Source organism: Dendropsophus ebraccatus, chromosome 13 (genome assembly GCF_027789765.1).
Source record: "Dendropsophus ebraccatus isolate aDenEbr1 chromosome 13, aDenEbr1.pat, whole genome shotgun sequence".
Lineage (NCBI taxonomy): Eukaryota > Metazoa > Chordata > Amphibia > Anura > Hylidae > Dendropsophus > Dendropsophus ebraccatus.
Window position 1 is genome coordinate 29,486,781 of NC_091466.1, and position 13,005 is coordinate 29,499,785.

Genomic DNA, 13,005 nt, shown 5'->3' on the forward strand with positions numbered 1-13,005 from the left:
GTTCTTAAATCGTCGTTCGTCGTTCGCAAAAATTTTGCCGATCGTTCTGTGTAAACAGTCGTTCACTAATTTTACCTATGTGCGAGATAGGCTTAAGCGATCGCAAAACGAATTTTCTGTACGATATATCGTTCCATCTAAATGCTGATCGTTAAAGAAATCATTACTTCGAAATCGTTAAACGTACGATCGGGCGAATTATCGCTCCGTGTAAACTTAGCATTACTCTCCCTTCTCCTTTTTCCATATATTCACTGATACAGTACAGCTGATTCATCCAGTAGCAGTGTGCATTCAGATGTGTGTCAGAAGCAGCAGAAAAGTTGACTACATTAAACAAACTTCATCTCTGCAAAATGAAAGAGAATTGTTAAAGTGTCATTGTCGTGAATTTTTTTTTTTGCAGAAATCAATAGTCCAGGCGATTTTAAGAAACTTTGTAATTAGGTTTATTAGCCAAAAAATGCATTTTATCATGAAAAAGCAGTTTGAAGCTCTACCCCTGTCTTTATTGTTCTCCTATGGATAGAGCTAAAGAAAAGACCAAAACAGGACAACAAAGAGTTAATCTACAAATACCTCACCTGTTATCTCCTGGGACAGTCACCACTGACCTGTCTGAGCTCAGATTACAGCTGTCACCCAGCTCTGTGCCTGTAATCCTCTGTTATCTGCTTTCTGCTGCCGGCTAACTCCCTCCTTCCTCCTTCCCCCTCCCCTCTCCCTAGAGCAGACAGGGTACCACTCATGCAACAAGTCACAATTTTCAGATTTTTTTGCAGTGGATGAAAAAGAGGAAGGAGGGGGGGACCTGGGAAAAGGCTTTTTACATGCAGATAATGGCAGATTTGGCTAATAAACCCAATTACAAAGTTTCTTAAAATCGCCTGGACTATTGATTTCTGCAAAAAAAAAAAAAAAACACGACAGTGACTCTTTAATGAATGCTATTTAGAAAGTTGACTAAGGGATTATCTGGGCCTTAAAGTGACACTGTCACCCCCCTTTTTGCATTCTGACTTCTTTACATAGGTGTAATGGGTAAATTTAGCAGTTTTCATACCTTATTTTATATCATACGTCATGGTGCTTGTTCAAGTAAAAAGTGATCTTTTATCAACTACAGATTGTGCTAAGTGGGCCACTTAGCCCCACCCACAGCGCCACTATTGGCCCCGCCCCTCAATGACGTCATCGACCTAGAGGGGGGGCCTAGACATTTAGGCCAGCCTGTTCCAATGGCCGGCAAGCACAATCTGCAGTTGATAAAAGATCACTTTTTACTTGAACAAGCACCTTGACGTATGATATAAAATAAGGTATGAAAATGGCTAAATTTACTCATTTCACCTGTGTAGAGATGTCAGAATGCAAAAAGGACGTGACAGTGTCACTTTAAAGAGTGATGATCCCAGCAGGGGCCTGCCTTATGGTACCCCTGCCAGTCAGCCAGCATTTTATAAGGACAGTACAGTACTTATAAGGCAGCATTGTGAATGTTTACAAGTGCTCGTATATGCAATGTGCTATTAGTAGCAGCGGTTCAGTGTACTATAGTGTTATCCCAATCAAGTGAACTGAAAATCACTGCTTCTACTAGCAGTACAGGTATTGCAAGTATGGACACTTATAAACACTAAAGAGACCACAGCGCTGGCTAGGACATAATAAGGCGCAGCTAGGCATTAATAAGCAGATAATATTGGGTATTTAGGTGGTAGATAATTGTGGAACTAGTTGGGTACAATGTGAATAGATTAGGATGAGAAGCTTGTAAATTGGCCAAAATATAAAGATGGCTTTTTTTTTGTCTTGGCAGACATATGTGTGAAGATTCTGAGGGAGGATAAAAGCTGTCCTGGCTCCACCCAGCTAGTGAAATGGTGAGATATGTCTAATAGTATCAGACTACCAAAAGATTTCCAGTATAAGGGCCAGTTCACACGGAGCAAAAGTGCCGGAATCAGTGAGGAAAGTGTTCCGCCCAGAATCAGCTCTCACGGAATTCCGAACGCAGAGCTGATTCATTCTTCGCTGGAATTCCTCTGTGTAAAGTGCAGAGTGGAATTTCCATTGAACTCAATGGAAATTGAATTTTCAGCACATGTTCAGTGTTGAAATTCTGCCGATTTTGCTCCGTATGAACTGTCCCTTAGAAAGGGGATATAATAGAGAGAAAACAGAGATGGAAATAAACAGAAAAAACACCTTCCCTCTTCAATCCCCATACATACCCTATCATGGCAGATCAGATGGTTTTCACTAGAACCCTGGTTGCCCACCAAACAGCAAGCTGGGGGAAAGAAAAGGGGACAGTTGCATTGGGTGAAAGACGGGACTGCCAAGATTCTTTAATAGTGACTGCAGAATGAGATCAAGTGAAGATCATGTCCCCCAGGACAAACTTCACTTGAAAGTAAACTTGACATAGCTGTTGTTAACACAAATAAATTATGTACCCCCTGACAATATTTGTAGCATAACAATTTATTTACAAACATATGCATGAATATAAGGATAGGGTTAGGCTCTGTTCACACAGAGTTATAGGGAGTAATGGGAGTCTATGGGAGGCTTGCGCACCTCCTCTCTCAGCTCTGAAGTATATAAACATAGAATTGTCCGTCTGCTAGTTTTACCTTAGGCAATCAGAGCTCAGTTTTCATTTTACCAAACTCCTTAAAGGGATAATCCAGCGAAAATCTTTTTCTTTCAAATCAGCTGGTGTCTATGGAATCCCCATAGAAAACCTCTTCTGCTCTGGACAGTTCCTGTCTCAGCCAGAGATGTCAGCAGAGAGCACTATGTCAGACTGAGATTTTTTAATAGAAGTAAATTATAAATCTATATAACTTTCTGACACCAGTTGATTTGAAAGAAAAAGATATTTGCTGGACATTCCCTTTAAAGCTAATGTACCATCAGTACATTTGCTTTAAGCTTTTTCACATGGATAGAACAGTGGCGGCGCAGGGAAGCCAGTGCCGCGGTTCTGTTTTGAAACCGCGGCCCAGTTACTGCTTACTGCACCATTCTATTTCTGGGCACCGGAAAAGCTTAAAGCGAATGTACTGATGGTATATTTGCTTTAATATGTAAAATCAGAGCCCTTATTGCCTAACCTTTTGAATCCTAACCCCTAATGAGGAAGCAGGGGAACATAATCCCAGCCCTGACCCTCTCTATTCCTAACCCCCGATGAGGAAGCAATGAGGCATAATCTCTGCTTGATCTGCAGAATCTAATGGATTAAATTGCTGTGGTTGCAGTTATTTTGTATTGGTGAGTGTCAGCTCTTGAGCCAGTGTTATGCTTCCTTCTTGACATTAGACTGTAGATGAAATTCTGGGCCTGAATGTGCTAGTAGTTACCCCCTCCAATAAACCAGAATTTGCCTCGGGTTAAGTGACTTTTTCAGCACTTCTGAAAATGGACATTTTAGAAGAACTTAGTAATTTAGCTTATATAATAAAATACAGTATAGGTTTATTTTATTTAGAGATACATTACATTACATTACATTATTGTTACAGCAGATGTTTTTGCAGCTATATTGATTGTCACTTTTAAGTTTCAATGGAAGCTTCAAAGCTTGACTGAAGTGACATGCCACTTTTTCTGGCCTTGAAATCAATCGGAGGTGTATTTTTTTTTTTTAGGTCAAACTGCATGCATTTTGATGGAAAAATTAAATATTCTACATTAAAATACATGGGTTTTTCTCCATGTGAATATACCTTAAAGGTGGCCATACATCTGTCTCTCCTGATCTCTCCCCACACATAAACATTGGGCACAGCTAAGTGTTCAAGTGTTCTTAAAGGGACTCTGTACCCACAATCTGCCCCCTCCTAACCGCTTGTACCTTTGGATAGATGCTTTTAATCCAAGATCTGGGATCCTGGGATCCGTTCGGCAGGTGATGCAGTTATTGTCCTAAAAAAATACTTTTAAACTTGCAGTCCTGTGTCAAATTGGCATGGCCTAGAGTGTCTGTGCCCAGTGTCTGTGCCCTCTGTACCTCCTCTCCACCCTCTTCATCATTAGAAATGCCCCTGGGCAGGATTTCTCCTATTCATCATTTGTCTGAAAACTGCACAGGTGCCTTAAAGGGGTAGTGCGGCACTAAACAATTATTCACAAAATAACATACATTACAAAGTTATGTATGTGAATGGCCCCCTTTCCCGTGTTTCCCCTCCCCCCCCCCCCCCCCCCCACGCTAGACCCGGAAGTGTGGTGCATAATACTCACCGCATCTCATGCTGGCCCCCCTCTGCCACGTCATCAGCAGCCCAGCCGGGATTGGCTGAGCATAACTGTGCTCAGCCAATCGCGGCTGAGCAAAGTTATGACGCGGAAGAGGGGGGCCGGCATGAGGGACGGATGGAGTGGTTCGGCCGGCCTCCCGAAGAGTACGTCATTTTCCCAAGATGGCGGACGGGGGTCGACACGAGATGCGGTGAGTATAATGCACCACACTTCCGGGTCTAGCGTGGGTGGGGGGAAACACTGAGAAGGGGGCCATTCACATACATAACACACATTACAAAGTTGTATAACCTTGTAATGTGTGTTATTTTGTGAATAATTGTTTAGCGCGGCACTACCCCTTTAACGATCCAGCCCATGTGCCGTGTTCTTACAGGTGATGAATAGGAGAATACCTGCCTGGGGCATTCTTAATGATGAAGAGGACTGGGAGAAGGGACGGAGGGCTGGTGCAAGTCTAATGCACAGACACTCTAGGCCACACCAATTTGACACAGGGTGAAAGTTGTTTGTTAGGACAATAACTGCATCACCTGCCGAGCGGACCCCAGGACTGATCTTGGATTAAAAGCAGCTGTAAGAAGGTACAAGCGGTTTGTGGGGGCAGATTGTGGGTACAGAGAGAGGAGGAGTGAGCCGCTGCCACACAGCTCTGGTGGTGGTATAAATCCCACAGAACAAACAGGCCAGGCACTTGAAATTTTACATACCTGACTGTTATCCCTACATATTCTGGAGGCTTCCATCAACTTTAGGCAGTCAATCAGTTCTGTGGAAATTGACTGGTTTTACCACATGCAAAATAAAAAAAACATATTTTCTTTTTAGTTAATGACATCTTATGTTACAGGATGTTGGGCTGTTATGATGCATTACAGAAAAAATATGTAAGTATTGATATTTATATTTTTCTGAATAAAACTGCAGATTCTATAGAATGAATAAGGTAGTTTTTAAGCCCCTATAGCATATACTTTTAAGCACCAGGACTTTTAAGCACGTATCGGAAAAAAGACTATGTAGGCTTTGTTCACATTACCTTCCACCAGAGTTATACATCCATCATCCATCACCAGAAAGCCCCAATGTATGTCTCTATAAGCCTATTTCTGTCACCCATGGCCACCCAGAGCAGGCAAAAAAAGTTAATTTTTTTTTATCTAGGTAGGAGTACCTCGGCACATCTTCAGACTGTGGTACCACTGCAGTATAACTTGGAACACGTGTTGTCCATAAAGCGGAGAGCTTAATTCAACATTGGTGGTGCTCACCATGGAAAGTGAAGAAATTGTCATCCAATTTTATTGTAGAAAGGAAATGTGGCACTTACCAGTGAATACTTGCAATAAAAAGTTCTTTAATTCAAATCAGGTCATGGAAAAGTGACAGATAATACAGGCAACGGACCGTTTAACACGCTTCCTCTCGGCCATCTGTGAGGAAGCGCGTGATGTGTTAAGCATGAAACGGTCCGTTGCCTGTGTTATCTTTCACCTTTCCATGACCTGATTTGGATTAAAGAACTTTTTATTGCAAGTATTCACTGGTGAGTGCCACATTTCTACGATAAAATGTAATGTTTTTATGTCTTTTTACTAGATGCCTATGCATAATAGGTTAAGTGTGTGTATGTGAGATGCTTTCCCTGCATATACAGTAAGCGTAGGCACTAAAATTATGTGGACAAAACATATTTGGACACATTTATCTAAAATGTGCCTCTGGTTTATGCCACAGAATAGGTGCAGATTCTTACCTTTTCTGTAGCATACGCTAGCCATAACCGCCGCTTGTCTGATGAACCGGCAAGGGGGTGGGGGGTGTTTGGATGCGGCAAGGCGTGGAGAAGGCATAAAGCATGCAGAAATCTACACCTGCTCCACAGCAAGCCTGGGGGCAGGGCTTTATTTAAAACCAGAATATTTTAAAAATGTCCCCCAAAGTGCCCAAGACCAGCAGTAAGACAAATTACTAAACAAAAGAAATGGAGAAAAATAGTTTCCAACATTTACAAATGTCCAAAAACACTTCACAAAAGAAGTATGTTGCACTCTACTGATTCCAAAGAGTTCCTTTTTTTAACCTCAATCCATTCTATGAGCTTTTACAGCTAGTGACTTGATTCCACTAATCATCACCAGACCAGCTAATTTTTTTTCAGCTTTTGAAAAATCGATTGATGTTACCAGTTGTGTCATGAGCCGGGTCGCATGAATGGCTCCCGTCACCGCCGGAGCGCATGGCTGGCCTGTCAGATGCGCCGCAGACATCCCTGGTAACCGGCCCGGCCGGTCGCTAGGGGTTCGTCAGCAGCGTCTTTAGTCACACACCAGGGCCACACTGCTCTTCGGCCAGGCGCTCACCTGATTGGGGTTGTTGTAATGCTGACTGGCAGATGCAGCTGCCAGTCAGTTTAGGTGTTCTCAGAAGGTTGGAGTCCCAGGCCTCAATCAGTTCTGGGGCTGGGACTTCACCTTCCCTCATTCCCTGCCTGCGATAGAGCCTTGTTCTGCAAGTGTTTTCTTGACCTAGCGTTTGTTCCTGATTTGTATTCACTGGTTGCCCGACTTTCCTGGATTTGACTTTAGACTATTCTTTTGCATCACGTTTTGTACCATGCTGACTGCTAGTTGCTGACTCGGACTTCTGACCCTGATTCATTATGTTTTGTATTGTCTTATCTGCGTTCAGTGTTCACTTATTCAGGTTAGAGACTGTCGACCAGTTGTCCACTGCCATCTAGGGTAGTTGAGGCAATTATGCAGGGGCAGTGGGGCGGGTACGTTCACACGTACAGGATCCGCAGCAGATTTAATAACCCAGATTTGATTTGCTTTGAATCTGCAGCTTAAATCTGCTGCAGATCCTGTATGTGTGAATGCACCCTCACAGCAAACTGCAAAAACATAGTATGTATTAAGATGCCTATACAGTTGGAAACGGCAGACTTATGTTGCATATATATATATATATATATATATATATATATATATATATATATGCCAGGATAGTTGATGCACCTGTATAGTCATTGTTTTCTTCCAGTATACTTTCTTTTTTTCTTAGCTACTGTTTGTAAAATAACCATGTTGTGAACTTAAAGGGGTTGTCAGGGGCTAACTCTTCTCATTCCTTCTGAGACATGGAGGGGTGGGCCTAAATCCAGATGCAAAGATGCATGAGATGTTCTATAACTGCACAGTGTCTCTGATGTTGTGGCGAAACTGTGCAGCTATATTGTCAAGGGGTGTGACTATGAGTCGCCGTGAGTCATGGGGGGGGGGGGGGGGTGATTATGGACCCCCAAATCACAACCTCAGCCTAGCAGTCACAATCAATTTTTGGAATAAAGTTCCTGCTCATCAGTGAAAAGTACAGATTGTCAACCAAATAGAAAATTCCAATTATATCGGGAGGACCGGGGCATAGCAAGAATGTAAAGTCAAGGTTACAGCCTGTATTATAGTTGACTGGGCTGGGCTTTATTTTCTTCATGTTTGTTGTATTTCACTTTGATCTGTATTTGATTTTTTTGTCACTTTGTACAGCTAAGAATGGTGGTATTGGCAGTAAGTATTATGGCTTGTTTTTGCTTTAAGATTAACAAAATATGTTTTGCACTGGAATTAACATTGTATGTCAGAACACGAATGCCATGGGGGACATTTATCAATGTTGCACCCTTGGGGTACGCCAGGTTGAGGGCGCAGATTCGTCCTTTCTCCCTGGCATACGCCAGTCATATCCCCTGCTCACCTGATGGGCAGGCAGGGGGCGCGGCAAGGTTTACTATGCTTGCAGGCAGAAATCATGGCAGAAATCTACACCTGCTCAGCAGCAGGTGTAGATTTCTGCGCCCGTGGTACAGCAGATGCAGGGTAGGACAGATTCACTAAGAGGCATGCGCAGGGAAATTGTGGGGGTGGCCTAATGTACGCCCACCCTGAGTATGCCGGTCTTCTTAAATGTCCTCCCATGTGTTTAGTTAGAAGTGGATAATATTGTAGTTATATCATTTACATGGTTACAAATGTGTAGAAGCCATTATTTCTATATTTGCTATAATGGTACAGATAACTAGAGGGCTTACTGCAAACGGGTTGTAGCAACCATTGTAGATGCTGCTGGGCCCATAGTGTAAGGGGGCAGCTGAGCCGGGCATGCGATGTCAGTCTAGGCTCCGACTGGAATACTGAGGAATGTTTTTGTATTTTGCTGTGATTAGTGCAAAGCTGCGCTGTTTTTGTCATGATTCTGTGCAAACTTTGGGGCAGATTCAGGCACAGTAGTGGCGAATGTATTAGGGCTGCAGTATTTAAATGATGGGGGTTGTGTTGCTGTATAGGAGTAAACGACTGGGGAAGTGAGAAGCCATAGATGTCTGCAGGAGAAGGTATTGGATTGCTCTGATGGAGAAAAGAAGGGAAGGCAAAAGCTGCAATTTAGAAAAGACTTGTCACTTGTTGCCCAGTCTTTTCTAGTTAGTCTGGAAAGGATGTATCACGATGAAACAGCGTGCTTATTGCAGTGTTGTGTGTTTGATTCTGTTTGACAGTTTTTTATTTTGTAGTTAACAAAATGACAAGGTATTTTTCTTTTTTAGCTATATACAGACATTGAAGATCCACAGGTATGTATTTTATACTGCCTTGGGGTACAAACACACTGGGCTTATCCGCAGCTGATTTCTCGCTGCAAATTCGCAGTGAGACCCGCTGCGGATCCCTGCCCTGTACACTCTAGGCAGACAAACTCGCAGCAGGATGGACATCCCACTGCGAGTATGTCAGCAGCTTGCCCCTGTTAACCCCCTGCCGCCGGAACCTATACATCACCTTCTTCACACTTCGGCTTGCTTCGGGGGTTCCCGACATGTCCCGCTCGGCCAAACAGTGCACTGCCCCGCCGCAGCGCACTGATTGACTGAGCGGGACGAGAAGACGCCGGGAACCCCGAAGCAAGCCGGAGCGGGGAGCAGGTGAAATATACGCTCCGGTGGCAGGGGGTTAACGGGGCAGGCTGCTAACATACTCACAGCATGATGTCCATCCTGCTGCTAGTTTGTCTGCCCATAGAGTGTACAGGGCAGGGATCCGCAGTGGGTCTCGCTGAGAATTCACAGGGAGAAATCCGCTGTGGATAAGCCCAGTGTGTTTGTACCCTAAGAGAATATTGTGCAAAACACCATGCTGCATTGTAACAGAATGAAACCTCACTTACTGCAATGCACTGGCTTTTGCTGACTGCTTAACTGATTCATTGACAGACTCTCCATCTACTCAATTTGTTATATTCTTCTGATCTGGACAACCCTCCCTCCTACTTTTTAATAAGCTGATCGCTGTTGGTGGGCACTGGTGTGGGGGATGTAGAAAAACAATGTAAAATCAATAGTGATGAGCGAACCCAAGCGTACGTCATTTGATTATCGGGGGCTTAAGAAGTTGGATGCAGCCTTAGGGAGTCCTTGAAAACATAGATGTTTTCCAGGCAGCCTTAAAGTGACATTCTGACTTTTCTTCATAGATGTAAAGGGTAACTTTTTTAGTTTTCATACCTCATTTTACATCGTATGTCATTGTGCTTGTTCAAGTAAAAAGTGATCTTTTATCATCTGCAGATTGTGCTAAGTGGGCCGGGCTTCATGGCAACAGTACCACTTAGTCACGCCTACGCCACCATAGGCCCACCCCCTCCGTGACGTCATTGGAACCTAGGCCCCGCCCCTCGCTGACCATTGGAACAGGCTGGCCTAAAGGTTTAGGCCCCACCGAATCTAGGTCGGCCCATACAATGGACGTCAAGGGGGTGGGGCCTATATCGTGATGACTTCACAGAGAGGTGGGGACTACGGTGGCGCTGTGGGTGGGGCTAAGTGACGCTGTTGCCATGAAGCCCCGCCCACTTAGCACAATTTGCAGATGATAAAAGATCCCTTTTTACTTGAACAAGCACCATGACGTATGATATAAAATAAGGTATGAAAACTGCTTAATTTACCCATTACACCTGTGTAGAGAAGTCAGAATGCAAAAAGGGGGTGACAGTGTCACTTTTAGGCTGCATCCAACTTAAAGGGAACCAATCACCTTAAAAACGCCTTTTATGCTATGGGAATGTGCTATAGCAGCACCCAGCACACTTATCAAACATTCTTTTACACCCCCTCTCCTTGGAATGTACCACCTGAAAACTTACTTTATAAACTTGGCACCCCGTATGTAAATTGCCCCCAAGTAGTCATCCTGGCGGTGAGCTGTCGGCAAGTAGTCACTGTCCCCTGGGCGGAGCGGTAATCACAATTAGACTTCATTGTGGTGACATCACTGAGAGGCATGCCATCCCTAACGTCGGCGGGCCTACAACCTTACTGCACCGCTCATGCGCAGTTCAGCGGGTCTGGTCTGCGCCATACTACGCAGGTGCAGAATAGCCTCAAACTCATTGCCGGATCTCCAGCAATAAATTTAAGGTTATTCTGCACCTGCGCAGTACGGCGCAGAGTGGATCCGCTGTACTGCGCAAGTGCGGCGCAGCAAGAACATAGGCGCGCTGAAGTCAATGACTTCACCACAATTATGCAGTCTAATCACGCCCAGAGGGGCGTGATTACCGCTCCGCAACGCCCAGGGGAGCAGACGAGTTACGTGCCTTATCACGGCTAAATACCATGTATACCTATAGTCTCCAAAATGCATATCCCAAATTTTTTGCCAATCACCACCTCTAATAGGTTTGCTCACTTTTGAAATGCCATAGAAAAGGAAAGAAGAAACATTGCCTGCATGTGTTTGAGAGAAGTGTTTGGCCGCTCCTGAAGATTTACAGGATGTGCCCTTTCTGATATACGCTAAATGTTCATTAATGCGTTTTTTTAATTTGCGAATTGTACATCCTACGTATTTAAGTTTGCATATGGTACACTCTATATCATATACTATGTGATGTGATTCGCAATTAGTAAAATCCCGGATCTGGCGTTCATTTGTGTACGAGCTATTGGTGTATGTGTACGTGCTTTGAGTGTATCTGCACGTACTACAACGTATTTGTCCACATTTGTAGGAGTTCATGCAACTCACCCGTGATGTCTGTGGGGAGTTAATTTTTAACATACTGGGTGATATCATATCCCCCAATGTTTTGCCTCTACGGGAAACACAACGATATTCTCCTTCTACTATGTTGCCAAGTGTCTCATCCTGTCTTAAGATGTGAATGTTTTTATGTAGTATCTTAACAATTTTATGGTATTGCTGAGAGTAACAAGTGGAGAAGGTTATGGGTGTTGTGTTTGTCTGATCTTTTCTTTCTCCTAATCTATCATCCTTTTGTGAGTTACTTATGTTTTTACTATTATTTATTCGTTTGTTTTTCTGTTGTTTTTCCTTTAATAAATCCGTTCTCGATTTTCCTGCAACTATACTACGTGCTCTCTAGATGTTTTTAAGACTGTAGCCTCATTGAATGAGGCGTACGGATGCTTCATTCAATTGTTGTTTTGCAGACTCCTCGTCTGAACATGCCCTTTTAATGCGTGTGAACTCGCCCACTGGTGTAAAAGCATGTTTGAGTAGTGTGCTGGGGGCTGCTCCAGCACATTCCCATAGCATAACAGGTGTTTTTTGGGTGATTTGTTCCCTTTAAAGGAGGAGTCATGCGAAAATTTTTATTAAAGTATTGTATTGCCCCCCCAAAAGTTATACAAATCACCAATATACACTTATAACAGGAAATGCTTATAAAGTGCTTTTTTCCTGCACTTACTACTGCATCAAGGCTTCACTTCCTGGATAAAATGGTGATGTTACGACCCGACTCCTAGAGCTGTGCAGGCTGTGGCTGCTGGAGAGGATGATGGCAGGGGGACACTGAGGGACACAGGGCACTGGAGGGACACTGAGCATCCTCCTGCCATCATCCTCTCCAGCAGCCACAGCCCGCACAGCTCTGGGAGTCGGGTCGTGACATCACCATTTTATCCAGGAAGTGAAGCCTTGATGCAGTAGTAAGTGCAGGGAAAAAAGCACTTTATAAGCATTTCCCGTAATAAGTGTATATTGGTGATTTGTATAACTTTTGTGGGGCAATACAATACTTTAATAATTTTTTTTGCCGGATTTCTCCTTTAAGCCACCGATAATCAAATGCCTTATGCTCGAGGTTTGCTCATCTATAAAAAATAAATAATATTACCCTTCCTTTGTATGTCAGTTTTCAATATAAGGAAAATAAAGATAGTTTTTCCTTTGTGTTTATTAACTCTGCATTTCTTGTTTTAAGACTATTACAGAATGCTACCAATTTAAGTTTAAGTATACTCCCAGCGGACCCATTGTGGACTTCATTAGGTAAGTCGTTCTTTTGATATGTACCTCTGTTTGGTTTTGATAATGATCCAGCTTTCCAATTACATTTATTTGACTATAAAGAATCATATAGGGAATTGCTTAAGGAGACTTTTTATTATTCTCTGTTTGATATTTAAATGAATTTGTCATGAACGAACGTCTAAACTCTTTTTACTCTCATTGTCAGTGGTAATAGCCCCAGACCCGGGAAAAAGTAACCCTGTCACCATATTCACTAAATACTATCTCATTTTCAAATTCTGATAATGTTAAAACATCTCATTTGACCTAAAGTTCCGATGTCAGGAAATGTGTCTCCAGCACAAGTGGCTTATTTAGACAGAACTCGCTATTCAATGTAATGATCTAGTCACATGGTTAC

The 13,005-nt window shown here is 43.2% G+C and overlaps 1 protein-coding gene across 3 annotated transcripts in view; it reads left to right on the plus strand.

Annotated features, from left to right (window-relative positions):
- Positions 1-13,005, plus strand: part of HORMAD1 (HORMA domain containing 1) — a 67,267-nt gene that overhangs the window by 22,035 nt on the left and 32,227 nt on the right. For 2 of the 3 annotated variants that reach the window (XM_069950460.1, XM_069950461.1), the window contains exons 4-8: positions 1,820-1,883; positions 5,123-5,159; positions 7,821-7,841; positions 8,876-8,902; positions 12,556-12,623. In XM_069950460.1, coding sequence (XP_069806561.1) covers positions 1,820-1,883; positions 5,123-5,159; positions 7,821-7,841; positions 8,876-8,902; positions 12,556-12,623 — 217 coding nt within the window. The remainder of the gene's footprint in view (positions 1-1,819; positions 1,884-5,122; positions 5,160-7,820; positions 7,842-8,875; positions 8,903-12,555; positions 12,624-13,005) is intronic. The other variant, XM_069950463.1, reaches the window with a different exon arrangement.